The sequence below is a fragment of the Aythya marila genome (assembly GCF_965140915.1).
Source record: "Aythya marila genome assembly, chromosome: 13".
In the NCBI taxonomy this organism is placed as follows: domain Eukaryota; kingdom Metazoa; phylum Chordata; class Aves; order Anseriformes; family Anatidae; genus Aythya; species Aythya marila.
In genome coordinates this window covers 9,727,469-9,755,449 of record NC_139054.1, presented here as the reverse complement: position 1 = coordinate 9,755,449, position 27,981 = coordinate 9,727,469, and the positions used below count along the sequence as shown (strand labels likewise).

General features: G+C 55.0%; 1 protein-coding gene across 5 annotated transcripts; it reads left to right on the top strand.

Annotated features, from left to right (window-relative positions):
- The first annotated feature begins 15 nt into the window (after positions 1–15).
- Positions 16–27,955, top strand: ZMYM3 (zinc finger MYM-type containing 3). 5 transcript variants are annotated; one of them, XM_082770581.1, is made up of 25 exons: positions 16–103; positions 7,025–7,921; positions 8,368–8,411; positions 8,818–8,890; positions 9,586–9,877; positions 10,312–10,489; positions 10,912–11,124; positions 11,735–11,885; positions 12,448–12,563; positions 14,594–14,680; positions 14,892–15,042; positions 15,626–15,798; positions 16,222–16,387; positions 19,901–19,959; positions 20,463–20,631; positions 21,249–21,364; positions 21,546–21,720; positions 22,192–22,338; positions 23,192–23,295; positions 23,646–23,814; positions 23,935–24,086; positions 24,504–24,618; positions 25,592–25,846; positions 25,937–26,054; positions 26,455–27,955. In XM_082770581.1, exons 2-25 carry the CDS (start codon positions 7,039–7,041, stop codon positions 26,651–26,653), a joined length of 4,305 nt encoding a protein of 1,434 aa, XP_082626707.1. In that variant the 5' UTR covers positions 16–103; positions 7,025–7,038; the 3' UTR covers positions 26,654–27,955. The 5 variants fall into 5 exon arrangements, with proteins under 5 accessions (XP_082626707.1, XP_082626708.1, XP_082626709.1 ...); XM_082770582.1 differs by lacking the exon at positions 16–103 and adding an exon at positions 153–623; XM_082770583.1 differs by lacking the exon at positions 16–103 and adding an exon at positions 1,076–4,826.
- The last annotated feature ends 26 nt before the right edge of the window (positions 27,956–27,981 follow it).

The window sequence follows — 27,981 nt, the reverse complement described above, 5'->3', positions numbered from 1 at the left end:
GGGGAGGCGGCGGCGGTGGCGACGGCGGCCGGGCCGGGCCGCTCCCCCCCCCCTCCCCTCCCCCTCCGTTTCCCCCTCCCCTCCCCACCCCGCCGGTGCGCAGGTAGAGGCCGGGGGCGGCGGCGAAAGGGTTAACGGGGGGTGGAGGGAGGGGGGTGGGGGGGGGGGGCAGCGTCCCGCTCCGTGAGATCCGCTCCGCACTTTGCGGGCGGCCCTGCGGGCAGCGAGGGGCTCGGGGTGCCCCGCTCCGGCCCCCCCCCGGCCCCCTCCCCGCCCCCGGGGCTCGGCTCCGCGCGGTGCCGCTCCGGGATCCGCTCCGGGATCCGCTCCGGGTTTTCCGTGCGGCCGGCACAGTGCGGGCTGCGCGCTCCGCTCCGCTCCGGAGCCGCCGCTCCCGCTCCGCGTTTTGGAGGCCGCCGCCTGCCAGCGAGTCTCGCGAGCCCCAGCCCCGGCGCGGCCAATGGGGACGCGTCCCTCGCTCGGCGCGGCCAATGGGGAGCTGCCCCCGCCCCCTCCCGGGCCCGCAGCGCGCTGAGGGCTCCGAGCGGCGCCTCCATTTAAAGGGGCCGCGACCCCGCACCGGGGCTGGGGGCAGAGCGGGCGGCGCGGCGCCGGGCGGCCAGGTGCGGGCGGCGCCGCCGCCTCGAGGGGGCCCCTCCCTGCGGGCAGCGCGGGGCGGGAGGAAGGGGGGGGGGGGGGAGAGGAGGGAGGGGTGGGAGGTGGGGCGCGCGCGGCGGTGGGCGCGGGGAGGGGGGGGGCGGGGCAGGCGCGTGCGGCGCGGGGCCCCCGCAGGATGGGGGGCGGGGCTAAAGCGCGGGGAGAGGGGCGTGGTTTGTAAAAGGGGCGTGGTCTGCAAAAGGGGCGTGGTCTGGAGAAAGGGGTGTGACCTAGAGAAGGGGGCGGGGACTGGCGAAAAGGGGCGGGGTTTGTGGGGAGGGGGCGTGGTCTGGAGAGGGGCGGGGCCGCTGGGGGGCGCCATTGGGGCTGGGGCTGGGGCTGGGGCTGGGGTGGTCCCGGTCCCGGTCCCGGTGTCGGGGCCGTGCTCGGGGCAGGGGGTCCCTGGGCAGGGCAAGGGCCGGGGCTGAGCCCCCCGGGGGTGAATTCCCGTGTGTTATTTCTCCTGTGGGTGACCCCCATGGGTGAGGTGAAGCCCGGGGTCCCCTATGGGGCCGTTGTTTGTTCACCCCGTAACGGGGCCGTGTCACCCTGCAGGTCCTGGTGGGGTGCTCACAGCGCAGTTTCTCGCCCTGCTGTCCCCTCGAGCCCCTTGCCGTCATTACCAGCCCCGTGGGCAGGGAGCTCGCTGGGGGATGTGGGGCTACCCGGCTGGATCGCTCGCCTCGCGTCCCCTGTTTCGGACCCGGAGGGCTGCTGAAGGGAAATTCCATCTTTTCCCTTCCGATGGGCACCCTCCCTGAGACCCCGTGGCCTTCTCCCACTTTCCCCAGCAGTAAGGCTCGGTCGAAGAACCGTAGGAAGAAGGATCCAGGTTGGGAGGGACCTCGGGAGGTGTTGGGAGGCGATGTGAGGGTATCCCTGATGGATGGGCACGCTCCTGTTTGCTTTAGCGTTTGCTGCTAGTGCAGAAGTGCTGGATTACCAGCACGTAGCGCTGAGACCCCAGGAGCATAGCCAAGTCCCTTTGGAGCCTTCTGGTCAACCCAAAGCCAGACAACTGGGCAAGAATTTGGAAACCCGTCCTTCCTTTGGCATGGAGCTGAGATGAAGTTCCTGAAAGGCAAGCTCAAAATCTGGCTCGGTTGGCCCTGCCGCTGGGGAATTTTGGGGACCCAGTGGGGTTGTGCAGCACCATCTGCTTTGTATCAGGGGGTTTGGCGTGATCGCTGCTGCTGGTTGCTCTGGGTGAACCGAGAGAACTGGTAACACGCAGGGAGAGCACAGCGGGCAGCTGTCCCCCGAGCCCTGCCTGCAAAGGGCAGGCTGAGGAGCTTGTCCAGGGACACCGGCAGTAGCTGCAGCTGACTTGAGAACTGCTGAACGCTGCCGTAAACCCTCTGACTTGCAGTTTTACGTACCGCTGGGTCAGTCGTTTAAGCAGGCGATTGTCTGTGGTGGTGACCGTGTAAGAGCTATTTCTGGGTTTGTCGAACCTTGACTCCCAGCCTTTGGAGCATTCCTGTGCGATTGCCTGTTTCTCCGGAGTCCTTTGCTGTACATCTTGGTGGTTTTATTGGGATGGGTCGTGTTGCGTCTCCCCGTTTCTTTCCATAATGAGATAGGTTTATCAATGGAACGCGTTTTCTAAGCAATGATTGATTCTTGAAACACTGGGGTTCTCCTATTACAGGGTTGGATGTGTTTCAGTTGTTTTTTAAGCACCTCAACTCCTCCAGTCTCTGTCTGCACGTGCAGACACACCACCAAGCAGGCAATGGTCGTGGTCCGTCGCGGTGCGGTGTGGCAGCAGTGATGGACTGCACGGCACCGGGGGCGTTGTGCTCTCTGAATGCCTTTTGGGCTGCCAGGTGGGAGGCAGAGCCGCCTCTCCAAAACCACCAGTGAATAATGAAATCGTTTCTGCCCCTTCCCAGAGAATTTTGTCTGGCCCGCAGTAGTGCGCTCGGTTCCCCGGTGATTCTTCATGAATTAATTTGCTTTAAAACGAGTTAGGCAATCTGTAATAAATGTTTGCAGTGCTTAAATCTGGAAGGCTCGAAGCTGCCCAGGTAAACTCGGATAGATTGCCACAATGAAGTTAGCCTTTGCCGCATTTGTCATTCGAGGCTCTGTACTTAATGAAGATGTGTTGCCTAGAACCATGCTGGTAGGACGTTATATTATTTCCTTATTTTTTTATGGATGGAGCCACGTATTGACCGCCGTTGTTTTTGTCAGGAAATACTAGTTTGGGTGTTAACAATTTGTTCTAAAATTTGGTGCCAAAATAAGAATTTCCTTCAGAGCCCTTTGTTCAGGTGTTAGAGAACTCATAGGTAAGAGCTAGCCAGAATGTCGATGAAGTGTCTTAATTGTGGCAGTTCTTCTTTAATGCTTTCTGTGTACCAAATGATCTCAAGCGAAAAAGGTAAATACTTCAGCCTTCAAAATCTTTAAAACCTGAATCCGCATCCAGCAACAAGCCTGGGAGAGGCACCCAAGCAGGCGCTTGCTGGGGGCAGGCAGTCGCTGGTGGCTGTGCTCTTCTCTGGGCACTGGAGACCTCCGAGGCCCTCGCCTCACGGTGAGGGAGCACCAGCAGTATTTTTTTTCTCGCTGATTTTAATTAAATCTTTGATGGTAGCTCCACGGTTTTGCAGGCAGGCCGTGTATTCCCCTGCTAACAGGCAGCTGAGTAAGGACACTCGGATGTGGAAGAGGAGTGCAGGTACAGCACCAGTGGTGCCTTGAGCAAGGTGCATAAAGCCCCAGCCAGTCGCTTGGAGACTTGAGTGTCCCAGCAGAGATGGATGTGATGGTCAGAGCTGTGCCTGCGTGCTCCTGGAGGACCCTCAGCAGTCCCTGTGCCTCCCTGGAAACTCTTGCACCTGAAAGGTGCTGTGCTTCGGGCTGTCGTGCAGGGGGCTTCGCTCTGAACCTCATCTTCCCAGGGACATCTCTTGCTGAATGTTCTGGAGGGGATGGTGCCGAGTCCCAAGGGAGGCATTTCCAAATGTCTGATTGTGGGCAGATTGTGAAAATGTGCAGGATTTCGGCATGCTGTCTCCTGTTTTTTTTTTATTGAGTAATCTTGCAGTGTACTCCCCTCCTTGCCAGGTATGGCTGGAAAAGAGGGAGGTTTCAGGCAGACCCATGACCAGAGCCCAGTGAGTGATCTGTGCATTAGATAGTCCTGGAATAAAAAGGAGATGAAATGTGGAGGATCAGTTCAGCATCTGCCAGAAACAATAAGCTGTTATTCATCCGTCAGAGGTAGTGAGAAGAGACCTTACCAGGAGGTAAAGCTCACATTCAGCTGGCAGCATAACTCACTGTGAAGCTCAGCAGAAAGTCCAGACGAATCTGAAAGCCTGGGGCAAGCGAAAGAAGCAGGGTTTCTTACCTTGCTGCCTGCAGCTGGGCAGCTCTAATTTTCTCGGGTTGAGTTCAGCTTCAGAGCAACCCACGGAGCTGTAAAGCATCCTTCTCTCCTCTTCTAGGGGCTGCCTTCTTGATCCTGATCAGCCGGCAGTTGGAAGTCGCTGTAAAGACTTTGCTGTCAGGGAAACAGAATTGCAGTGATGGGCAGAAGCATTCCTTGCTTTCCCACCCAAACTGCTTGCGGCATCATCACCTCCTGGGGTCCATCTCAACACTATCTCTATCAGCTCTTCCAGATTTTGATAAGTACATCAGAAGTCAGCGCCCATCTGTTTCTGCATCTACTTGTCACGGAGCTCTGCTGCGGCAGAAAAAAAAATATTTTTTAAAACAAAATGTTAGGCTGCAGAAGGTGTTAGAACGGGAACTTTTGGAGGCCCAAAATATAAATTGGTCCAAAGGGGGATTAGTCAAATTCACTGAGGATTTGTCCAGTACAGCCTCCTAGCAGTGATAGTCTCAGTGCAGCTCGAGCCAAGCAGTTCTTCAGCAGCAGATATCGGAGGATGCCCTGAAGAGGAATTGCCCAGTTAGTTCTGTTTCTCATACTCTCTCCCCAGGTGTGAATAGGGATGGGATGCTCGAGTAGATGGACATTTTGCTTGACTGACTGCGGCAGCCCGTAGCTTTGCACACCCTGTGAAGATGTTTCGGGCTGTTCAGCAGAACGTGGGCTGTCCTGCTGGGGGATTTGGACAGAGCTGCTGAAAGAGGACAGGAGCTTGAGCACACAGGGCAAGCACTGTGCTTCCAACCAGAACTTGCGAGTGAGTGCTCCTGTTGTGGACTCTCAGCTCTTTCTTGTCCTCATATCTTTCCCTCCACATACCAATATTTTGGAGTTGACTCAACCTGCGGGATACTTGTTCCCTTTAAGACCGTTGTGCTGGTCGGTGTCGTCACCAGTAAGTTTTGTCAGAGTCTTGCCTTGCATCATAACGCCCTAGTGCACAGAGCTGGAAAGCCAGCGTTAAGGTAGGCTCTGTTGGAACCAGCTGCTTTCGTTTGTTTGGCAGGGCACGCAAATAGCATGGCGAGTTCGTAGGTTTTCCTAGATTGCTGCTTGGATTATCCTCTAGGAAGGAATGCCAAAACGGATTTCTTATGCTCCAGAATTGTTCCCAAGGTCTCTTTCTACTAGGCAAAGCCTAGGCCAGCTGCAGGTAGCAAATGCTGTAGGAGTATCACCTCTCTGGTTCCTTGCAGACATGCACAAAGCTTGTAAATGAGTTTTCCTTCCTCATCTGAGGGGCTCAGCCCTTCTGCTGCTTGTTGTTCTGAGGTCTGTTGTCCCGCACCCAGGTTTCCAGAGAGACACCTTTGAGAAGGAGGCGTTGTTTGTGTTCAGAGCAGCTGAAAACAGGTTTGTCTTGAGGGGATTCTCACCTCCTTCAACTTCTTACGACCTTTCTTTCAAATGTCTTTACTTCTGCTTTACTCTGTTCTCCTCCCTGTCACCCACCCTAAAACGCACATTAGGCTGTGCATTGCTCTAGAATTAGCTCGTTCTGGAAGCTTTGTCTCTTTGTAACTAAAGAAAATGAATGGAATAATCAGTCTTTATTGGTGAGACTTGCTGAGACTGTGAAGATGACAATTTCTGTAGTTTCTGTTTGTGACTGGGGGAACTGCTTATCTGGAACAGAAAATGTTGCAGTGTTTTTAGATAAAAGGAAGGAGATAATGACTTTGAACTCCAGCTGTAAGGTATGATTTCTTCAACTCCTGCTTAAATGAGGTTCAGAAGTTGGGTACCTTCTCTGTCCAAATATTTCTTGTGTAGTTCTGAGTAAACCCTTTGTGAGTAAGATTTGTTTGTCCTTTCAGAGGATGTAATGGAAGCACTGCTCAGCTATCACAGTGAAATTGCTTCAGGCCTCCTTCTTCATAGCTATGGGTGTGTTATGCTCATAAACCCAAACCCAAACAGGCAGGAATACTGAATGTCCAGGGTTCAAAACAGTGCCAAAGTTAGGATTAGGATGATTCTAATAGGGGAACAGGTTGCTGCCACATCTTTTGGTTACAGCGCCTTCCCTGTAGCGTCTAGTTGCAGCCTGTTTTGGGGACGTGATGCTACATCAAGTCAGGCTCCAGCTCCCTTTCCCTCTTCAGGCTTTTCAGCTTCTGTCCCTTTGCAGGGGTACGGTTCGTTGTTAGCCACAGGAATACAAACGCCTTCTGGCCTCACCTTGTGGTCTTGCCCTTCCTGCCTTGCGGTGGTGTTGGCTGGAGGAGCTGGGCTGCAGCTTTGTCCGTCTGGTGGTGGTAAATGGCAGCACACCTCCCTGCGGAAAAAAATTCATTTTTTTTTCTTCTGGTTGTTCTCTGAGTGTTGGCCCCCATTGCTATGGCCCCAGGCTGTAGCTGTAGTTAGGGGGTAACGTGGTTTGTGTCTGTCCTCTGACAAAACTCCTGCATTTTGTCATGTTGCATCTCGTTCAAGGACCAGACTGCAGAGCTATAATCAAGTTCTTTCTGTTTCTGTGTTTAAGAGAAGAGATATTTTAAAAATAAAAGATGGGTTAGCTGTGTGCTTGCAGATGAGGAGAAAGGACAGGCCAGATTATTCGGGTCTGGTGAGATGCAGAGGAAGGCAGCGAAAGGCTTATTACGCGCTGCAGAACAGCTGCGTGAAGCCTCCTGAACTGGTGCTCAAATCATTTCTGATATCCCACTGTGTCCTTTAGCATAAGCACGTCTGTTTGCCACGCTGCGGCGAGGGGTGTGGATGCTATAGAGAATTCTGAAAGGTTTGCTTTGCCGAGTGGCTGCATCTCGCTGCTGCTGCTCGGCCTCAGAGCTCTGTAACCCCACGAGCAGATGCGATTGACTTGCTGGGATGCTGGGTATTGCAAGAATCTTACCGGGCCTCCAGTTACTCCAGCAATGTTCAGAGGAGTGGGCAATTCATGCACCGTTAGTCTATTTTCCATTAACTTGCAAGTCTCTCTCTCATTTCCAGTTGTCATCTTCTAAATGGATTCCAGTGAGTTTTCGGGCTCGTTGGACCCCCTGTCTCTGCCTGACAAACCACTTATTGGCGATCTTCCTGCTGACATGGAGTTTGGGGAAGATCTCCTGGGCTCCCAAACAGCTTCTACCCAGGAGGCTTCAGTTCTTCAGCCCCCTGACTGGGATCAATCCAAGCAGATGACCGCAGACGGGGACTTGGACCTTCTAGTGAAGGGGGACAGCCTGTCTGAACTAAACAAATCAAGTGACCTCAGTCTAGATAAACCTAGTGTCTTGGACATGCTGGAGAAACCCGGTGTCTTAGATGACCTGGATAAAACTGCTGGCTTGATGGAGCTAGATAAATCGGAGGGTCTGGACGGGCTGTATAAGGCACGGCCTTCCCAGGACGCAGAGGATGGGCCGGGGGACTCCTCTGCCCCCTCTAGAGAAGCCCTCGTTCCAGAAACGTGGAAAGAAGGGGAAGATGCACCAAAAAAAGACTCTGGGGACCTAAAGGAAGATGGTGCCGCTGCTATTCCTGCGCCGTCTGATGACAATGCCCCCGAATCGCCCCCACAGCCCGTTCCTCACTCTGGAGACCTCGGCAGTGCCCCAGCCACAGAAGAAACCACAGCACAATCCTCAACTCCGCCAGCGGCCCCTGCACAGCTCAGTCTTAAACAGTCAAAAAAGACGAGGTTGAAGGCACCAAGGAAAAGCTCGCCTGTGCAGAGGGAAGGGCCTGCAGGGGAAGCAGAGGGGGAGCTGAGCCCGGACAATAATGCAGCAGCTCTGCCCCATGAGCCCACGGAGGAAAACCAGGCGGAGGAAGGAGATGACAACGGGAACAACTCCCTTAAAGAAAGTAGCGTACCAAAGGCACAGGAGGCTGTGCCACCAGCAGGTAGGTTGTTGGCTCTGCAGGACTTGGCTTCCTGTAGCTCAGAAGGCTGCTGGCTGAAGTTGGAGGCTGTTCTCCACTCCAGCTTTCCCCATCTTCCCCTGCCATGGAAATCATTGGGGCTGCTGATGGGCTAGATGTGGAAAAAGTGTCTTGCCGATTAGGAATAACGTTCTGGAAGCTGTTCCTTTGGTGCACACAAGCTCTCACTCTGGTTTTCGTAGCTTTAACTTTGATTTTTAATGTTTGTGGCAGCTAGGAGCTCCCCTGATAAAGCTGCTGCCGTACATCATCTTAAGTCACGCTCCTCATCATCGGAGTCCTTCCTGGAGATGAGGGTGACCAGGAGATGTTTCCCATAGCCTGCCTCCCCTCGTGCGGGGAGGTCTCTCTTGTGTTGGAGAAAACCAAGACGTGAGATTCAAGTTTCTTCTGTGCTTCTGTTGCAGGAGAAGGCCTGTCTGGGAAGGGAAGCGAGACGCCAGCTGAGAAGGTGAGGAGAATGCAGTCAAGTACGTATGCTGCCGGAGCACTGGGGGTGTCTGGCTGCTGCCAAACTCACTGAGAGATGCTGGCTGTCCGGTCACCCCGCTGAGAAGGAGCTTGCACGTCTCCAGTGATGGCGTGGTCCCTGCGTGTGCTGCCACTGTGCTGTACATGTGGCTTCAGCATCTCTCTCCCTGCCACCCCCAGGTGGAATGTCATGCCCATAGGCCTGCCTGCCCCTCTACCCCCCCCCTTGCCATCTCTGGTCACGTATCCGTGGAGTTTTTTTCCTTTTTCAGCCTGGTCATTGGGAATTGAAAACCCAGAGGTTGAAACTGCGCTGTGATCTGAGATATTTACCCATGGTCGTCCCAGCAGATGGTTAGTCTAAGTATTTTCTGAATGTCTTCTAGGAACAGAAAAGAAGTGAACGAGCCAGAAGATCAGAAACTGCCAGGCCTGAAACTGTGAACTCCGCTGAGAGCAGTGAGTAACCAGGGCTGGCCGGTGCCTGCCTTCAGCCAGAGCGTGAGGCCTAGGCCCAGCACGGGCAGGCAGACTGTGTTGTGAATAGGATGGGGGTAGGGACTCTGGACCTTTCGTGCAGCCTTTCCTGTTACACTGGACAGATCCCTTTGCCCATGAGTTTTCATTTCAGGGTTCTTGCCTTGATTTCTCAGCGCCTTTAAGTTGAGGAGAGGGTTGTAGTGTTTTTACAGTGGTTTGTGACCAAGCAACAAGTAGTAATAGGATGAGACTCTGGGGGTGTTCCCAGGAAATCCGTCTTCCATCTCCTTAGCCAGGACCTTTCTTCCTTTGCCTCTAAGCCATCAGGCTGTCTGGAGGAAGGTAGTGTTTGGGGGACTTCCCTGTAAAAGTACTTGAAATCTGTTCTTTGAGATGCTGAAAGTTGCACTGACATTCCCTAGCATTTTTTGGTTGGTCCTTCTTTGTCTGCCTGTACTGGAGAAGTGTCTGGCAATCCAGCTTGTTCTTTTTAAGGTTTACTGGTCCTTTTAAGGTTTACTGGGTCCCTTTATCTTGCTAACAAGGAAGGTAGAAAGCATAGAGAGACTGCAGCAAGATGACCACGGAAAGCCCCAGCATGCCTCTCACGGAATGACTTTCTGTCTCAGTTCCTAATGGGGAATTTCTCTGCGTCTTCTGCCTCTGCTTTGCAGTTCCAGTCTCTGATGAAGATTCTGATGCGATGGTGGACGATCCCAATGACGAGGATTTTGTTCCTTTTCGTACCCGACGCTCGACTCGCATGTCCTTACGCACGCAGATGGCTCAGCGAGCCGCCCGCTCTACTGTCACCAAGATGACGTGTGCCAACTGCCGGACCCCTCTGCAGAAGGGCCAGACTGCCTACCAGCGTAAAGGGCTCCCTCAGCTCTTTTGCTCCAGCTCCTGCCTCACCACCTTCTCAAAAAGACCACCTGGCAAGAAAATATGCACCTTCTGTAAAAAGTGAGCGCTCATTGCCCTTTTGTCAGCGATCCTGTGCTTGTGACCCCACTCACTTGCCCCACAGCCCTGCCTGCCAGTACCCATCCCTGTGATCCTCATGCTTCCTTTGTCTCCCACATCATCTGTCCACTGCCAGGTGTTGCCCCATGTCTTCTGTCACTCACTGTGTATCCCATCTTCCTTTCACCCCCTTCACATTATTTTTTCTCTCTCTCTGCCAGGCTTAATGCCCCATATCCCTGCCTCCCCTCAAAACAACCTCCTGCATGCTTCACCTTCAGGCACCGCCGCTCTGGGCTGGAGCAGAGGCTGCTGTGGGCCAGTTCTTGCCACCTCCTTGGGATAGCAAAGTCCCTGCACCACAGCATGCCACCCCATCCTTTTGGGGCAGGACTGGTGTGTCCCTGCACTAACGCATTCCTTTTGATCCCCAGGGAGATCTGGAACACCAAGGACTCTGTGGTTGCCCAGATTGGTTCAGGAGGCTCTTTCCATGAGTTCTGCACCTCCGTCTGCCTCTCCCTCTATGAGGCCCAGCAGCAGAGACCAGCACCTCAGTCTGCTGACCCCTCAGACACCATCCGTTGCAGTGTCTGCCATAAACCTGGTGAGGTAAGCAAATCCCTTGTATTTTGCTTGTCCCCGATCAGGAGCTTGTGACCCGCAGACCTTGTCCCTGCCTGGAACCATTGCTGAGCATTTGCTGAGTTCTCCTGTTGTGTGAGGACTCAGTCCCTGAGCTGCCTCAGGCTCACTCCCAGGCTCTGCCTTGCTGCTGTGAACTAGCCCTTATTCCCAGAAATACAGCTTCTGCTTCTCCCCACCCTGCAGGCTGCTACTTTCTGCCACTCCACTCTCCCAGTTGCTCTGCTGGCTCCTGGCGAGAAGCCAGCTTGAGTTGACAGCAGCTTCCAATAGGGAACTCGCCTGGGTTTTAGTGTAACAGCCCATTCTCCCAAGGGCTGTGTGTGGCGTGCGTGTGGGAGGGAGACCCGTGGTGTTCTGAGGGAGTGACAGCAACGGTGTCTCTGCAGATCCAGCACGAGGTCAGCAATGGGAACGTGGTTCACCGCATTTGCAGCGATGCCTGCTTCACCAAGTTCCGAGCCACCAAGGGGCTGAAAACCAACTGTTGTGATAACTGTGGACTTTATATCTACAACAAGGGCTTGCCCCTGGAGTACCTCTTCCACGAAGGCCAGCAAAAGCGCTTCTGCAACTCCGCCTGTCTCAACAGTTACAAGAAGGTGTGTGGAGTCAGCTGCCGGGGGCGAGGGGAGAGGGGGCTCCTCAGTGGGTACACATCTCCCTTGTTCAGTTTGGCACAGGGCACTTGATGTAATAAATAGCAGGCAGCTTCAACCCCCTCGGTCTTTTATTGCTGACAGAACAGCTTGAAGAGACTGCTGTGGAGAAACTCTGAAGCAGGCGAATAGAAGTTAGTTGTACTGCTTGGGGCCCATCCTGGAGCACAGGTCAAACACTCAGATACAGCTGGACCGTGCAGTTACACTGGGAAATGCAGTTAGCATGAGATGGCTTCTTTTGGATGCCTCCCCAGAGCTTGGCTGTATCTGTTCCTCTGTGGTCTGAGCAGGCTTTGCTTAACTGCCCTGATAGGACTGCCAGCTTCTGTGTTCCTGCCAGGGTACCCTTGAAATGAGAAGCAGAGGTGCCAAAGGTGGCTTTTTTCTACCACCACCTGAACCTGCAGACTGTGAGCCTGGCTCTCACAACGAGTGTTCCCTGCGGGAGAGCTGCCCTGTGGTGGATGCTGTAGTGGGGTGGAGTGTGAGGGTAAGACCTCCGTGGCACTGATGGGCTCCCTGGCAGCTCTGCTCTGCTCTGTCTTTGCAGAAGAACACCCGAGTCTACCCGTGCATGTGGTGCAAGACGCTGTGCAAAAACTTCGACATGCTGCCCAACGTGGATCGCAGTGGCAAGATGGGACTGTTCTGCTCCATTTGCTGCACTACCTCCCACAAAGTGAAGCAGTCAGGCTTGGTTGGTAAGGGCGCTCACAGGGATTCAGTCACCTCTCCACTCTTAACTCCTTCCTTTGTGCTATTTATGCCTTGTGGATGAGACTGGAAAGAAGGCATGGTGCTCACCTGGGAAGGTGTCTGGGGAGGAGTCCAGGGAGGCAAGTGGAAGGAGATGTGGAGAGGGAGTGACCCTGCAGTACGTAGCCATTGTAATGCTGAGGGGATAGTGTCCATTGCTGTTCTTGAGAACGCAGGAAGCAGTTGTAGTACTGTGTTGTGCTGGAATTGCACAGAGTACCAGGGTGTCCAGGACTGCGTATGGTCTCTGTTGACTGGTACAAGTATTGCAGTCTGTTTTGTCCAAATTTCTGTAGAGCCAGGATCACTTCCTTGAACCAGTCTGCTTTCCATCCTTGTTTGATATTTCTGTCCTAGCAGAAGCTGGTGCTCTTAGTTCCCTGATGTTCTTGTCCCTTCCCTTCTGGTAATAGCTTTCCAGACTGAGGATGTGTGAGTAGCTTGCATGCCATCCTCAGAATCCAGTCCTTTGCTGCTGGCCTCACCGATTCCTGTCTGTTTCATCAGGTCCCCCTAGACCCTGCAGCTTCTGCAGAAAGAGTTTATCTGAACCCTGCTATTACAACAAGACAGACCGGGTTGTCTACCAGTTCTGCAGCCCCAGCTGCTGGACCAAATTCCAGGTACTGAAAAATCCTTCATGCTGGGCTGGGCCCTAGAGCTCCTGCCTCTTTTCACACTTAGCAGAGGCTGCAGCTTCTTCAGGCTCCTCAGGGAGGGTCCATAAGAAAGTCTCTGCTGGAGCACAGGAGTTCCAGTGACTGTAGCTGTCGCTTTCTTATTCTTGGCCCTATCTCCCCTCTCTTCAGCCGAGATAAGGCTGGCTGTAATTATGTCCTGTCTAGCAGCTTATGCCCAGTGGGAGTGCAGCACAGAACTGCGCTGCATGAGTGGTTTGGGACATAGTGGCCTTACAAGGGTACAAGCAAAAGCACAAATGAGCTAACAAAGCACCATCAGCACCTGCTAGCATGGAAAGAGGCGGAGCTGCACTCTGAACCAGGTATCACCAAGGAACATAAGTCACCCAGGTCATGTCGTCTAAGAATTCACAGCCAGCAGGCTTGGAGACCTCATGTCCTAATAGTCCTCAAAGGCTTGGTTGATACTTCTCAGTTTTCTGGTGTTGAGTTTTAGCATTTGTGAAATGTTCATGGTATTCAAAGGCAACTGGGAGAATATTAGTTTTGTACAGTTGTCAAAGAACAAAGCAACAGCCAGGAAGACCTGGGAAACCTAGGCCAAGACATGCCTTGGGCAATGGAGAAAACTTAGAGCATCTAGAGGTAGAGAGTTAGTTACTGACAGTTGCAGTGTTTTATTTTGTGTGTTGTTTTTTGTGTTTTTTTTTTTTTTCTATTTCCTCTTCTTTTTCTTTTTTTTAATAAATCCTTGATATCACAAACAAAAAAAAAATCCTTGATATCACAAAAAAAATAAAAATCCTTTGAGATCACAAACTGGGCAAGGGTAGCTGAAGAGTCTTTACAGGTGTAGACTTCATGTGACACTTGAGTTCTTGCCATGTAAAATCAGCATTGTAGTAAATGTGAGTAAAGCCATGCATAACCTGGATTAGGTGACGTCTTACTGTCAGATCTCAGAAAAAAACACACTGAAGGGAGTGTTTCATGATGTCTTCTCGGGGATCAGTACTGATATCAATAATATCAACACCTTCATTAGTCATCTGGAAATAACGTCAAAGTAAGCAAGATAAAATTTTGCAGATGAAACAAAAACCAGTGAAGTGTTATCTCATGCTGAGGTCAGGGCAAAGCAAAGTCATTGGGTTGTTTGACGAGATGGGTTCCTCCTAACGTGTACTTAAATACAGCTCAGTGCAAGATCCTGTATCAGCCTTACCCAGGTAATGTGAGGTTGTAAGTCCTGGAAAGTAAGGACTTTGAAAAGGCTCTGTGATTGCAGCAGATAAGCTACTAAGCTTGAGTGCCTCAGTCTACAGTTAAAAGTTTGGGGCCTAGGGAGGGAGCAAAAGATCTACCTAGAATGAGGCACAGATAGGAGGGATATTCATCCAATGTCCACATTTTTAATGCTGAAGAAAAATAGGGAGAGTACTGAAAGAAGCTGCAAAACTACAGGGAGCCTTGAAAATTGTATGTACAGAGGCACTTGCAGAGCACCTTATCAGCAACAAAACCAGATTATTTTATTAATAAGGTATATGTGTTGACAAGACCTCAAGTGCTGAACGGCTCTTGAATCTAGCAGAGGAAGGTGGCATGAGAATGCCTACTTCAATTCTGAAGTTACGTTACCCTGAAAACAAGAACTAGGCACATGTGCTTCGAGATCTTGCAGAGGAAGTCCCAGCAGAGGTAGCAGAGCCCCTATCCCTTAACATTTTCAAACGCAGAGGGGTGGCAGCCTGAAAGCTCGCCTCCCTGAGCTGCACCCAGTACAAAGGAAGCAAAGTGAAATTACTCAGGAGTCTGCTCCCCAGGAGCTTGAGACATCATCTGAGGGACTGACTGTGAGTCACTGACAGTGGCAGGCAGCACGGGTCTGAGCGGGGCCGGTGGACTGCTGTGATCAGTGGAGCAGGCAGCACGACTGGAGGCAGTGCAGGTCGGGTGCTTGCTGCCCTCCGTGTGCCTCTCCCTCCGTCAGCTGTCTTTGTTTCCCGCAGCGCACCAGCCCGGAAGGTGGGATCCACCTGAACTGCCATTACTGCCACAATCTTTTCAGTGGGAAGCCGGAGATCCTTGACTGGCAGGTGAGGACTTTCCCCGGGGAGCACGTTGAGGCTGAGGCCAACCCCAGCGAGGACCGCAGAGCTCTTCCTCTCCTTGCTCAAAGCAGAGCCCCTTCTGGGCCAGTGCCACGAATGCCCCGGCTGCAGAGACCCACGGTCTTGCCCTCGCTTCCCCGGGAAGCCTGGGGACCTCCTGCCAGCCTGGCTGACCTGGTGGCGGTCTCTTTGGCAGGACAAGGTGTATCAGTTCTGCTGCAAGGACTGCTGCGAGGACTTCAAGCGGCTGCGTGGGGTAGTGTCTCAGTGTGAGCACTGCAAGCAGGAGAAGCTGCTGCACGAGAAGATCCGCTTCTCGGGGGTGGAGAAGAACTTCTGCAGCGAAGGTACTTGGGGAAGGCACGGGAGAGGCAGAGCCCCCATGCCAGCCCTTGCTGGGGGAGGAGAAGAGAGCATGGAGTGGAGCAGAGGGGAGACTGTCTAGCCAGGCCCTGGGGCGAGAGCCTCGCCATGCAGTGAAAAGGGAGGACTGTCAGTGGGGATGGCTTGCTGTCCAGCCAGGCCCGAGGGCAAGATCTTTACCATTCATTGTGTCCTTGGGGAGGGCTTTCTCACAGCTTTTCTCTCTCTGGGGGCTGGGGAGACAGCAGGTGGCAGCTCCGCTCCTCCTGTCATCATGCACTTCTACGCTCTTGCGTCTGGGCTGGCCTGACCTGGCCTTGCCCTGCCTGCTGGGTTCCTGCACACAGGAGGTTGGAGTCAGACTCTTCCTAGAAGCATAGAGGTGAGAGATGGCAAGTCCCCATGAGGTCCCATCTTATCCCAGCCCCAGGGGCCAGTGCTGGATTGTTCCCTACAGTGTGTTGCGCGTGCTCTGTTGTCTCCGCAGACCTGGATTCTGGTCATGTTTGGGTCAGGGAGGCCCCCAGTTCATCCTGGGAAGGTTTCACTCCTATTGTTTCTCCGCAGGGTGTGTGCTTCTTTACAAACAGGATTTCACCAAGAACCTGGGCCTGTGCTGCATCACCTGCACCTACTGTTCTCAGACCTGCCAGCGGGCGGTCACCGAGCAGCTGGAGGGCAGCACCTGGGACTTCTGTAGTGAAGACTGCAAAAGCAAATACTTGCTCTGGTACTTCAAGGTCAGTATTGGCACTGGCAGCTTGTGCTAAGTGCTGTGGTGGGCACGGCACCCAGATAAGTGGGCATTGCGCTGAGGAAGCTCGCACTGCTGGAGTCTGGCTGGCACTGCTGCGGAGAACCTGGCACTGCTGGAGTCCTGCCTGGCAATGACGGGACACTGCTACGGGGAAGCTCACGTAGCTGGAGTCCCCAGCTGATCCTGCCAGAGCACTGCACTGAGGAAGCTCACAGTGCTGGATCCGCGGCTAGTGCTGCTGTGAGAAGTTCGCACCGCTGGAGACCCCGGCTGGCACTGGCAGGGCACTGCTGTGGGGAAGCTCACAGCACCTTGCCATGTGCACCGTTCACTGGAGAGTTGTGTTGCACTCGGAGGGGGTGTGGTTAGTTACTCCTTGTTTCTCTCCTGCTGATGCGGGCTTTAGGCAGCTCGGTGCCATGCCTGCAAGCGTCAGGGGAAGCTGCTGGAAACCATCCACTGGCGAGGGCAAATCAAACACTTCTGCAACCAGCAGTGTCTGCTGCGATTTTACAACCAACAGAACCAGCCCAACCTGGACACGCAGAAGGGGCCCGAGAGCCTGCTGAACAGTGAGTAGGAGGGAGGGAGGGGACCTGCATAGCTCAGTCTGAGAGACACAGGGAAGACTGAACAGCGAGGGGTGGAAGCTTCCTGCCTGGGACTGGATGAGACGCTAGGGAACAATCCTGCACTGGCCCTTGGGGGGGAAAGGACGGAGTGGGACCTAATGGGGCTTCTCCATCTCTAACGTCTATGGTTCTATGACACACAGGGCCCAGACGGGAGGAGCCGGTGCCAGCGTGCTGCCTGTAGCTCACACTTAGCGAGGATACTCAGGGATTTAACGGGCGACTCCATCCTCATGTTGCCAGCGGAGAGCTCGATTTACAGGGTTAGGGGACAGCGTGGCTTGGCATGATAATCCACCTGCAGCCCCACACCACCTCCGAGCTGTGACCTTCTCAGATCTCATAAACTAATCAGGATTGGGCCAGGTCAGTGCTTGGATGGGAAGCATTCAAGGAAAACGCAGGGTGCTGCAGGAAGTGGTGCTGGTGATGCTGTAGGTGGGCTCTCCTCAGCCAGAGCTGAACCTAGGCCGATCTTGAGGGAGCGCAGAGCCGCTGGAGGCTCTGTCTTGCGCTGTTAGATTGGAGTCCTACCACTTACCCAAAGATCGCTGCAGCTTGGGGGAGTTGCCAACCCCGTGTCCCGGATAACCCCATTCTGCATCTGTGGAGTTCCCGCTGGAGAGGAGATTCTCACTGCCTGTTGCCCCATTTCCTATCATTAACTTGAGCCAGTTGCTTCTGGAAGATTGCAAAGTGCTTTGGGGTCCCTCAGGACGGAAGGTGCTCGTAGTGACAGTGACAAGACATCGCATGGCCCTCGGACACTCGCAGAGTCTCACTTTGCTCGGTCTGTGGTAGGCCATGATCTTCTAGGTGATCTGATGTAGTTAACAAAATGCCAGCAGCTTGTGGTGTGACTTCCTTCAGCGCATCAAGCTTCGACAGATGCCTCTATCGCAGGCTAAGTGCTTCGCTGCCCCCTGGAATTTCGTGAGGTGTAAAACCCTGAGTAGGGTGCGCTGAGGAGGGGAAACCAAGAGGAAGACCTTCCGTGAGAGACCTCATCCTCCGTCCCCAGGCTCTTCCTGGTGCCTCTCTCCTCACAGCAGTGAGCTAATCGCGAGATGGGGGAAACCCTGGATGCCATCACTGCTTGGAGAGCACAGCAGAGCTGCTCTGCCAGAAGCAGGAGGTTCCCCCAGGCGGGGGAGTCCTGACCTGCCCTCCAAGAGCCGTGCTCTGTAAAATGCCGTGTGAGGTGACAGCTCAAGTGACAGCACGTTGGGGTGACCTGGATGAAAATCTGCCGGTTTCAGCTGGCATTGGGGTGTCCAGAGAGAGACTGCTTGATGGGACACAGAGTGTCCTGCTGCCCCAGGGGAGGAAGAGGCATTGAGCTTGCCAGCCCCTGTAGCTCACCGAGTGATTCTACAGCCCTAGCTGTGCTGCTTGGTTTGTGCTCTGCTCTCAAGGCATCCTACCTGTGAGGCACCAGTAGCACTGCTCTGGGGACACAGGCACAGCAAACAAGCCACTGCCTGCCAAGGGAAGCATCTACTTCACACCATTTGGCCCTTACCTCTTGGAGACACGGACCGTGAGACTCTCTTTGAGTACCTTCTCCAACACCACCGGGAACTTTGCTGTTAAGCGTGCGGGGCATTGCCCTTCACTGTGTCACAGCTCACTGTGTTCACTGTGCCAGCTGCGGGACAGCTGTAGACAGCCTTGCCCAGGGACTGTGCCATCCTGGCCAGCTTGCAGTGGAAGGATGCTGGAGCCAGAGCCACTGTGTGCTTACACAGAGCTTTCCAGCCCCGTGTGCTGTGTGGGGCATTGCAGGTTCCACTGGTGAGGAACCGCTTCTGCCTGCTCCATTCAGGGTCTTCTGTGCATCTGGCAGTGGTTTCATAAGCTTCTGAGGGACTACCTGGATTTTAGGCCCAGCTGGGGCTGGGCTGCTGGCTACTTGCTTGTTTTATAGCCAGTATTGCCTAAAATACTGCGATCCAGTGGCTGCTGCCAGCCTGGTGATCCTGAGGGTGCTTGCTGACCATGAAAGTGACCGTTCCTTTGCTGGGAACACAGTCTGTGTAAGAAGTGATTGAGGAGCTCCTGCCACAGAACTGTGCCCAAAGAATTCAAAGGGAACGGGCTCGGTATAGGGCTATCCATCTGGAGAGGAGAGGGCCAGTCGTCTTGGTTGGTGCAGCTGAGACCTTGACAGTTCCTTGCTGGTGTTAGGATGAGAGTAAAGAACAAGCCGCAGCTTTCTTGAGAGCCTGGACATGTAGCGTGTAGAGCTTTGTGGTGTGAGGATCTTCTTGTTTCCTACTGTCCTAAATCCTTGGCCTGTGAGACAATGACCTTTGCTTTTATTCTGCTTTAGCAGACTCCGCTCGTACCCTTCTCCATAGCTTCTTTCCCCATCCATGTCTCCTGCTGCCCATCCACTTCGGACTGGTCACGGGGAGCTCCTGGACCCACTGAGCCGTGGCAGGTGTGGGGCTGAACGTCCAGCTGGAGGCTAGGGAGTTTGCTTGGGCTGGAACTTGCCTGTCCCCTCGGTGGCAGTCACCAAATGGCTTTTGCTGTGCCTCTGTTTGCTGACGAGCAAAGTTCTTGGGATTTCCTCGCGACGCAGGAAATGGCGCAGTATAAATGCCAGTGTGCTGATCCTTTGGGAGTCTGGGTTTTTCCCGGAGAGCCTATCTGTAGGAGGAGCAAATGGACCTGCCACTCCGTTTGGGTGCTGACGCCTGCTGCTTTCCTTGCAGGCATCTCCTTCGTGCATGGCCCACGGTTAGTCAGTGCTGCAGAAGGAATTCTTTTTCCCAGCCACGTGGGTAGCCAGGGTTCACGGGAGACTTGGATGAAGGTGCTTGTAGCTCAGCAGCCTCTGAGATGGGTGCTCTGCAAAGCGAGTGGGACAGAATTATCATCCGAGGCAGGATGATACGGTTACCATCTGAGACTGGTGTCTGCCACGTGTGCCTCTTACCTGCTGGTGATCCGCTCTCTCCTGCATCCCTAGCGCTGGGCAAAGCTGTCTCTGTACTTTCTGGGATACCTTACAGCAAGCTATTACCTCTGTCACCTTCTTCCTAGGGATCTCGAAGCACTTTGCCAAGATATTTGTAGCAGGGAGATGGAGGCACAGGGAGGGGCCATGGCTCGGTACAGCAAGCCAGTAGGCAGAGCTGGGAATGGAGCCCTGGATTCCTCTCTCCACAAGGGGCTGGGATTTCTCCTGACCTGCTGTGATGGGAATGGGGTGGACTGCAAGGGAACTCAAAATGACATGGCAATGACTTGATTTTGGAGTTGTAGTGCCTTCGGAGGTGCTAGGGCTAGAGATTTTTGGAATGACTGTTCCTGGAGTGGCCAGGAGCAGTTTCTGGGGAGCCTGTCACTGCCCTCTGGCCTGTGGCTGTTGCCACCTCCAGTCCCAGCAGTGGGACCTGTTAGCTGAGGAGCTCTTAAACTGAGAGGCTTTGCTTTTTCTTGCAGGTCAGTCTTCAGAACCAAAACCACCTGCCTCTTCCCCACAGAAGGCAGAGACTAACACGGTAAGGCCCGCTGGAGGTAGGAATTTGCAAGGTAGCATAAAGCGTTTGTCCCCAAAGGGAACAGATCTGCCATTGCTTGCAGAGATTTCATTTTACAGCCAGTGCATTTTAGGATGGTGGTGGCCTGGGCAGTGGGAGCTGATGCAAGCTGCTGGGGAGGGCAACTTCAGCACGTCTCCTGCACGGGGGATAAATAACTTCCCCGACAATGAAACAGACACCAGAGCAGACTGCCACTGTGGTGCTGGCTCCTTTTTGCATGGTGCTCCCCTCTGCCTGGGCATTATCGGTGTCCCTCTGAGTTCCCTGCTGGTTCTCTCAGGGATCTCACACAGGTTTGCTGCCCACCAACATCAGCTTGGCAGCCCTTTGGCCAAATGTGGCCGTGGGAGCATGTGTACGTGTGCTGCGGGCTGCCAGGCTGCAGGAGGCTGTACCTGAGGTTGAGGAGAGGTGGTACTGCTTTTGGTGGACACCAACCTCCTGCTTTCTGCGTTTCCTAGTTGTCAGCAAAGACCTCCTCAGCACAGATGTCTCCAGCCGCGCCGCCTCCCCCGCCCCCTCCAGTTCCAGCCACCCCTCGGAAGAACAAAGCTGCCATGTGTAAACCACTGATGCAGAACCGGGGTGTTTCCTGCAAGATAGAAATGAAGTCCAAAGGATGTCAGACAGGTAGGAAAGTAAGACACGACTGCAGGACTGAAGGGGCGTTTTGGAAAGGCAGGTAGCATGTCCCTGCTCCAGACAGAGTGTGAATCCAGCTTGAAATGCTCTTACAGAGCTGCTGGGTGTTCCTCATTACGCTGAGGAGAGTTAGGGATGTACGGGGAACGCATGGGAAGGCTGGAGGTAGGGCACCCATTTCCAACAGCAGCAGGAGGAAAGCTGCAGAGAGCGCTGCAGCGTGACCCCACCTCTCTTACGGTATTTGGGACAACTTGTTTCCCTCTAGAGATCATCAGCTTGCTTGAGGGGCTGTCTGCTGAACAGGTTGCACTGTGGAGCTGCCGTTGGGCACGTGTGTGTGTGTGGTCTCTAGCACGTACAGAGCAACTAGACCTCTTTGCAGGGCCACGTAAGAGCAGGGCTTGCACCTTTGGCTAAGGCAAGCCCCTCGGGGTGCAGGGCTGCCTGGCTTGCTGCTGCTCCAGCTCTGCCCGTAAGTCACAGGCGCTGGTGGCTGGAAAGGCTGTGGTGCTGGATGGCTGCGTGGGCATGGCAGTGCACAGCTCGGCTGGGTGGAGGAGCTGCTGGGAGCGAGCTCACTGACGTACTTTTGCTCTTGTCAGAGGCTGACTGGAAGCCCCAGGTGATTGTGTTGCCAATCCCAGTCCCGATCTTCGTGCCTGTGCCTATGCATATGTACTGCCAGAAAGTACCTGTGCCTTTCTCCATGCCTGTCCCGGTAAGCCACACACTTCACCTGCTTGTGTTCTCTTACTGTCTCGGTCCTGCCTCGCTGCAGCCTTCCTGCTTCTCTGTCTGTCCTCTACTCCTGCCTCTGCTTTTACAGCAGTCGGCCGAGCCAGAGCTCCCTGCGGGCGCAGCATGTCTCTGATCTTTGCCTGCTGTGCTGCTGTCAACAGGTGCCTGTGCCAATGTTCCTGCCCACCACGCTGGAGAGCACAGATAAGATTGTGGAGACCATTGAGGAGCTGAAGGTGAAGATCCCCTCCAATCCTCTGGAGGCTGACATCCTGGCCATGGCAGAGATGATTGCGGAGGCTGAGGAGCTGGACAAGGCCTCCTCAGACCTGTGCGGTAGGTTCTGCCGTGCCTTGGGCTGGCCCAACAGCTGCCGTCGCGTGGGGTTTGCCTGCTTTGGGAGCCAGAGCATCTGCCCAAGGCCTTTGAGAAGGAGAAGAGCAGAGCAAGCCCTCAACTACTGCTGAGGAAATACTAGGAGCAGGGAGCAGTGCTAGCCACTGACCCTTGGGGTGCCAGGCTCGTGGCTGTTCAGGCTCTTACCTAAAGCAGCTGCCCAGCCAGACCAGCAGTCCTGACCTCACATGTGTTTTTAGCTGGGGACTGCATTCCTTAAGCTCCAGTGACAAGAAACAAGGCTGGGGAAAGGACAGAGGTGCAATTTCTTGCAGTTTCAGGCATTGTGGGGCTGCTCTGAGCCCAGAACTGTGCCCCAGGGAGCCTGACTTCATTTTCCAGCTGTCACAGGGAGAACAGACAAAAGACTTTTTTTGAAAGTTGTCTTTCTGACCTGCTTTTGCATTGCAGACCTGGTGAGTAACCAGAGTGCTGAGGGTCTCCTGGAGGACTGCGATCTGTTCGGACCAGCGCGGGACGACGTGTTGGCTATGGCTGTCAAGATGGCAAACGTCCTCGATGAGCCAGGCCAGGACCTGGAGGCTGACTTCCCTAAGAGTAAGAGCTAGGTGAAGCAGGCACGCGGGGCTGCTCGTGCTGCAGCAGGGTCCTCCTGCTGCCCTCAGCCCACCTTTGCCAACAGCGTTAAGACCTGTGTGAACTTACCTCCCCATGCCCTCTGACTGACCCCACTTGAGGCCAGGAACTGAGGGTCTTGCAGATGACTGCCCACAGCGGGGGTGAGACCACCACTTTTGAACAAGTCTCTGTTTTCTGGCTAACTGACCTGCTGCAGACATAGAGAAGGGGGAAAGAGAAGCTGATTTTAACAGCACAAAGAGCATGGCAAAGGGGCTGGTATGTTTACAGATAATGATTCCAGAGGATCCAGAAAGGCCTGAAAGACCTGGACAGGGCACGATGTCTTGGGAGATGGCGGAGTTGCTGAGTGTGTCTGTCGAAGGGCAGGAGGTGGGAAGGAGGAGCAGGGACACGCATGGCAGTTTGGAGGCAGTTTACTAGAGGCAGAGGACAGAGAACTGGGGTGCTGTGCCAGGCTGTCACCAGGGCTGGCCTGGTGTGAGGGGATGAGGAATGTTCCTGAAGTGTAAAAAAAAAAAAAAAAAAAAAAAACAAAAAAAACTGTCAGAAGGAGGAATTTTGGGTTCTGGTTAATCTGAGAAAGCTTGTGGCTCTGGCAGGTAAAGCTGTTTCCTTTGCTGGGCTGGGGCTAGATGTTCGTGCCAAGCAGGGGTGGGGGTGTGAATTGTTGGGCTACGTGTTGCCTCTGCCTCTGGCTAAGAACCAGGCCAGAACAGTCATCTGGCTGAGACGTCTGCCTGCCTCTTACCTCTGCTGGGGACAGGATGAGGTGTCTCAGCTGAGCTTTTCCCCCTCTGTTTCCTTTCAGACCCTCTGGACATCAACCCCAGTGTGGATTTCCTCTTTGACTGTGGGCTGGTGGGGCCAGATGATGTGTCCACAGAGCAAGAGCTGCCTCGTGCTGTCCGAAAGGTGAGCTCTTAGTGGGTGCTGCCTGCTCAAAGCCGCGTGGATTTGGAGTGGGAGCTGCCCTCTGGGACATACTTGGAGGTGAGGTGTGCTGGGGAGGTTGTACCCTCTCTCTTCAGGGCCTGCCTTCAGATGGAAGTACTTGTCTGGGGCCCTGGGTGCGAGCTGGCCTCTTTCCTGCCTGTGAGCCTCAAAACTGATGGGTTTTGGCTTGGCTGTCAGCAGGAGGATGCCTGCTGGCGTGGGTATAGGCACGGTGGGAGGGAGCTGGCTGTCAGCAGGCCCGAGGAGCGGCTGGGAGCCTTGCCTCTGTCCCAGGTACACGTCTCATCTCATGATACATCTTTCTGCAGGGGCAGAAGCGTCTGGTGCTCTCTGAAAGCTGTTCCCGGGACTCGATGAGCAGTCAGCCCAGCTGCACAGCACTCAACTACTCGTACGGTGTGAATGCCTGGAAGTCCTGGGTGCAAGCCAAGTATGCAGGGGGAGAGACCAGCAAGGGAGAGGAGCTGCGCTTCGGCCGTAAGTGCCCTGGCGGTACGGGGTGGAGCGGCAGAAACCTCCCAGCAGCTGGGCCCCAGGTGTTGAGGTGCTCCTGACCTCGCAGGCTATTGTCTGAGGCTGCCATGCTTGTTTCCACAGCCAAGCCCATGAGGATCAAGGAGGACATCCTGGCCTGCACAGCAGCTGAGCTCAACTACGGCCTGGCTCAGTTTGTCAAGGAGATAACACGGCCCAATGGGGAGCGCTATGAACCGGACAGCATCTATTACCTCTGCCTAGGCATCCAGCAGGTGAGGGAGGGCTTTTTGTCCTCAAGTCCTTCCCAGCCAGACCTGGGGGTCAGATCTGGTGAGGGGAGCTCGTTCCCTTTGTTCTGCCTTCTGGTGACCTAGGACAGCCCACCTGGTTCAGTCTTTGAGTGCAGTGGGTAGGGTGACAGCTGTGCCCTGGCTTTGCACCCTTCTTGCACATCCTTGAGGAAGGCGGGGAGATCTCCCAAACTCTGTCCCTTCTTCAGCACCACGTCTGCTTTGTTGTCGTGTCCTGGGGTTTCCCTCACAACATTCAGGAGTGGGTGGTCTTGGGATTCTGCTCTGTAGCTCTGGCTGTACAAGGAGGGGCTCTGTGTGCGCACCCTGGGCTCTCCGGGGAGGGTTTGCACTCCAGGTGCTACCGTGTCTCCTGACTGTGTGTTCTGTCCTTTCTAGTACCTGCTCGAGAACAATCGTATGGTGAATATATTTACAGACCTCTACTACCTGACCTTCGTGCAAGAGCTCAACAAGTCCCTGAGCGGCTGGCAACCCACGATCTTACCAAACAGTACGTGTCTCCAGATTACCTTGAACCACCACACACATGCCCTGTTTCTGCTTCTAGCATCGGATCCTGCAGTCAGATTGTGCTCCTCCAGCCTCAGTTCTCTTTCTTGGCATAGGCAGTGCTGTCCTGCTGTGTTTTGGGGTCTTACTGTCCCACACTGACAGCAGAGCCAGCCCGGGTTATGCCTCAGCAGCTTCTGTTTCCCAGAGTGAGGTTGGCTGGCGGCAGAGTATGGCTGCTGTGTTTCCTGGGACAGTTTGCATTTTTACAATAGTTCACTTCGCAGTGATGTCTGAACCTCTGGCAAAGAGCACACCAAACCCAACAGGTGCAGCAGCCCATGCCTTTCCCTTCCCAGTCCGTGGGCAAGCCCTGCGCACTGCTGAGTGCTGGCCATGGCTGCTGCGCTGCTACCTTGGGAGCAGACTGCCACAAAGCTCTGCAGAAGCTTTTCATGATGCTGTGATCTGGGCTCCCATCCCTGCAGTGCTTTGTCAAGTGCTGGTTCCCAGATGCAGCCTCTCCCTCTGCATGTTGGCTGTTGAGGCAGAGGCCTTTGGCTCCAGACCCGTGTGTCTAGACAGGAACTGGCTTTTCTTTCACCTCACCCAGTGTGGTGGAGCACTGACCTGCAGTCCTCTTTGTGGCCATCTCTAGAGACGAGCTGTTAGGACTGATTGGGTTCTAGCTTGTGTTTTGCCTGTGCTATGGGATGGCTCGTGGCTGGGCAGAGCCAGCATCTAGATCCACTAACGGCTCTGGAGCAATAACCTCGTGGGGCAGTGGGTGTTGTGAAGCGTCAGCACCGAGCCGAGCTTGCCTGCGCAGGGTGAAGGGATTGCTCCAGACCCACGATCTCCAGATGCGTGGGGCTGGCTCCCAGCCATTGCTGGCAGGCACATTGTTCTAGTTCCCTCCTGAAAGAACACGAGGCCACCGTGGGTGTTGACCTGGTTCTTCCTCTGTGTTGCAGACACGGTTTTCTCACGTGTTGAGGAGGAGCACCTCTGGGAGTGCAAGCAGCTGGGCGTTTACTCACCCTTTGTGCTCCTCAACACCCTCATGTTCTTCAACACCAAGTTCTTCGGGCTGCAGACAGCGGAGGAGCACATGCAGCTCTCCTTCACCAACGTCGTGCGCCAGTCCCGCAAGTGTACCACAGCCCGGGGCATGACAAAGGTAGTGAGCATCCGCTACTACGCTCCTGCCAAGCAGAAGAAAGGCCGAGGTAGGGTCTGACAAAACATCTCTCTGTCCCTCCTTGTCCCCCTGACCCCATCACGTTCCAGCCATGATCCTATTCTCTGCCCCTTTGCAGATGGTGGCACTGGAAAGCGGAAGCGTGAGGAGGAGGTACCGGTGCTGGAGCAGCGGGAGAACAGGATGAACCCACTCCGATGCCCAGTCAAATTCTATGAATTTTATCTCTCCAAATGGTGAGTCTTTGGAGAAGAGGCACGAGATGTTTTGGGGGCCACCTCTCAGTTTCAGGGTGACCCTGTGGAGTAGCTGCTGTCCTCTGCACATTTGTCCGTGAGTTTGAAGCCTTGACCAGGGTTTGCACTGCTTGTAGGCTGTGGCTGAGAGAACACTTCTCTCTGGCCTCTTTCACTGCTCAGCCCTCAGCCTAGGCATGGAGGGGTGTGTGGTGTGTGTGCTTTCTGGTTAGGGAGCTCACTCCAGAGCGAGGAGCTACCGGCTCAGTCTGTGGCCTAGTCCTGCCAGGGGAGGAGTCCAACAAGTCTTGAGCCTTCGAGGGCTAACCGAGAGGGCAGGCCAGGCTTTCTGAGTGCCTTCTGTTCGTACCCTGGGGCTCACCTTCCTTTCTCTCTGCAGTCCTGAGAGCCTGCGGAACCGCAACGACATCTTCTACCTGCAGCCTGAGCGGTCGTGCATCGCCGAGTCCCCGCTTTGGTACTCGGTCATCCCCATGGACCGGAGCATGCTGGAGAGCATGCTGAACCGCATTCTGGCGGTGAGGGAGATCTACGAGGAGCACAGCCGGCTCGGTGGCCTGGAGGACGACATGGACTAAGCACAAGGTGCTGCTGGGCTGGTTCCGCTCCAGCCCTGGACACCTCATCTCCCTGCCTCCTGCTGCGGGGGCCGTGCAGCGCAGGGTGGGGCCGGGGCTGCAGCAGTGCTGTCCCCTCATCGTTACCGGACTCAGACATCCCATCCTGCTCCTAACAGGCCTGTCCTACCGCGTCCCAGAGCCGCGTGGGCCATCTTCCCCCAGGCCAGGCCCTGCAGCACAGAGGTGGCAAAGCCCCCAGGGCGGTGGCCCCGGCTTGGCTCTGTCCTCCTGTTCCCCAGGGCTGCGGCCCCTTCCCCTGACACTAACCCCTTCTCCCCCTGCCCCGGGGCAGGAACCGCACAATACGGCAGAGTGCTGCCTGGGACCAGCAGCCCCTGAGGCTTTTAATTCCCCCTTCCCTTGGCATCAGCTCTTGGAGGCTGCAGGTGGCGTGGCAGGAACAGCTCTGCTGCAGTGGGACAGGGTTTTCAAGGCAGCAGGGAAGGACCACGGGCGGCACGTGAGCTGCTGGGCAGGGGAAGGGCTGATTTCAAGGGCGGGAGGTGGCTGTGGGGAGCAGGTGGAGTCGGTGCTGGAACGCGGGGGCTGAGACCCAGCTGGGCTGCCTCCCTCAATTTTGTCGACGTTTTCTGAGTCAGCAGAAAACTGACTGACACGGGTCTGTGCCAGTGCTGCCCCTCTTCCCCCCCGTCCCCCTGTGAGGTGCCACCAGCAGTGCAAGCCGGCCGGGGTGCTGGCGGCGGTGGCAGGTCCCTCCGCTCCTGCTCTGGGCTCGGGCAGCTGCTGGCAGAAGCCAGGGGCTCTGCCTGGCCTCTCGCCTCCCTCCCAAAGCTGCAGGGCCACTGTGCCCTGCCTGGAGCAGGCTTGGCTCCAGCCGTGCTCTTCCCTGCTGCCTCCTGCCCCTCCTCGTGTTCTGGTCGGTTTTCCTGAGCTGTACATGGGTCTCAGCACTGTTGAGCCTGTATATATTGTTCTGGGCCTTGGCCCGGGGCCCTCTGTCCTCTGTGTCCATGTGGAGAGTGAGCCACTCACCAGTCTTGTTGTAGTGATAACAGGGCAGTAGGACTAACCCTGTGTCTCTGGAAACCATTCATTTCAAATAAAGATGCAGAAACCTGCGGGCAGCCCCTGCTTTCCCCTGGGGGCAGGGTGGGCCCTGCCGTGCAGCCCCTCACACACCCCCAGCCCCAAGCAGTGCTGTGGGGCTGGGGCCTTCCCTTCTGCGGGCTTGGCCTCTCCCAGAGGTGCTTTAAGGCTCTGCTAGGCACGAAGGCCCTTGGTGGAAGAGCCGGGCGAGTGTCCTGCTGCTGCCACCTATCTCCCTC

Coding starts and splice junctions, on each gene's coding strand:
- ZMYM3 (XM_082770581.1), top strand. CDS start 7,039: ATGGATTCCAGTGAGTTTTCGGGCTCGTTGGACCCCCTGTCTCTGCCT. Junction 11,125..11,734: donor GTCTCAACAGTTACAAGAAG/GTGTGTGGAGTC, acceptor CTGTCTTTGCAG/AAGAACACCCGAGTCTACCC. Junction 21,365..21,545: donor CTTTCTCCATGCCTGTCCCG/GTAAGCCACACA, acceptor TGCTGTCAACAG/GTGCCTGTGCCAATGTTCCT.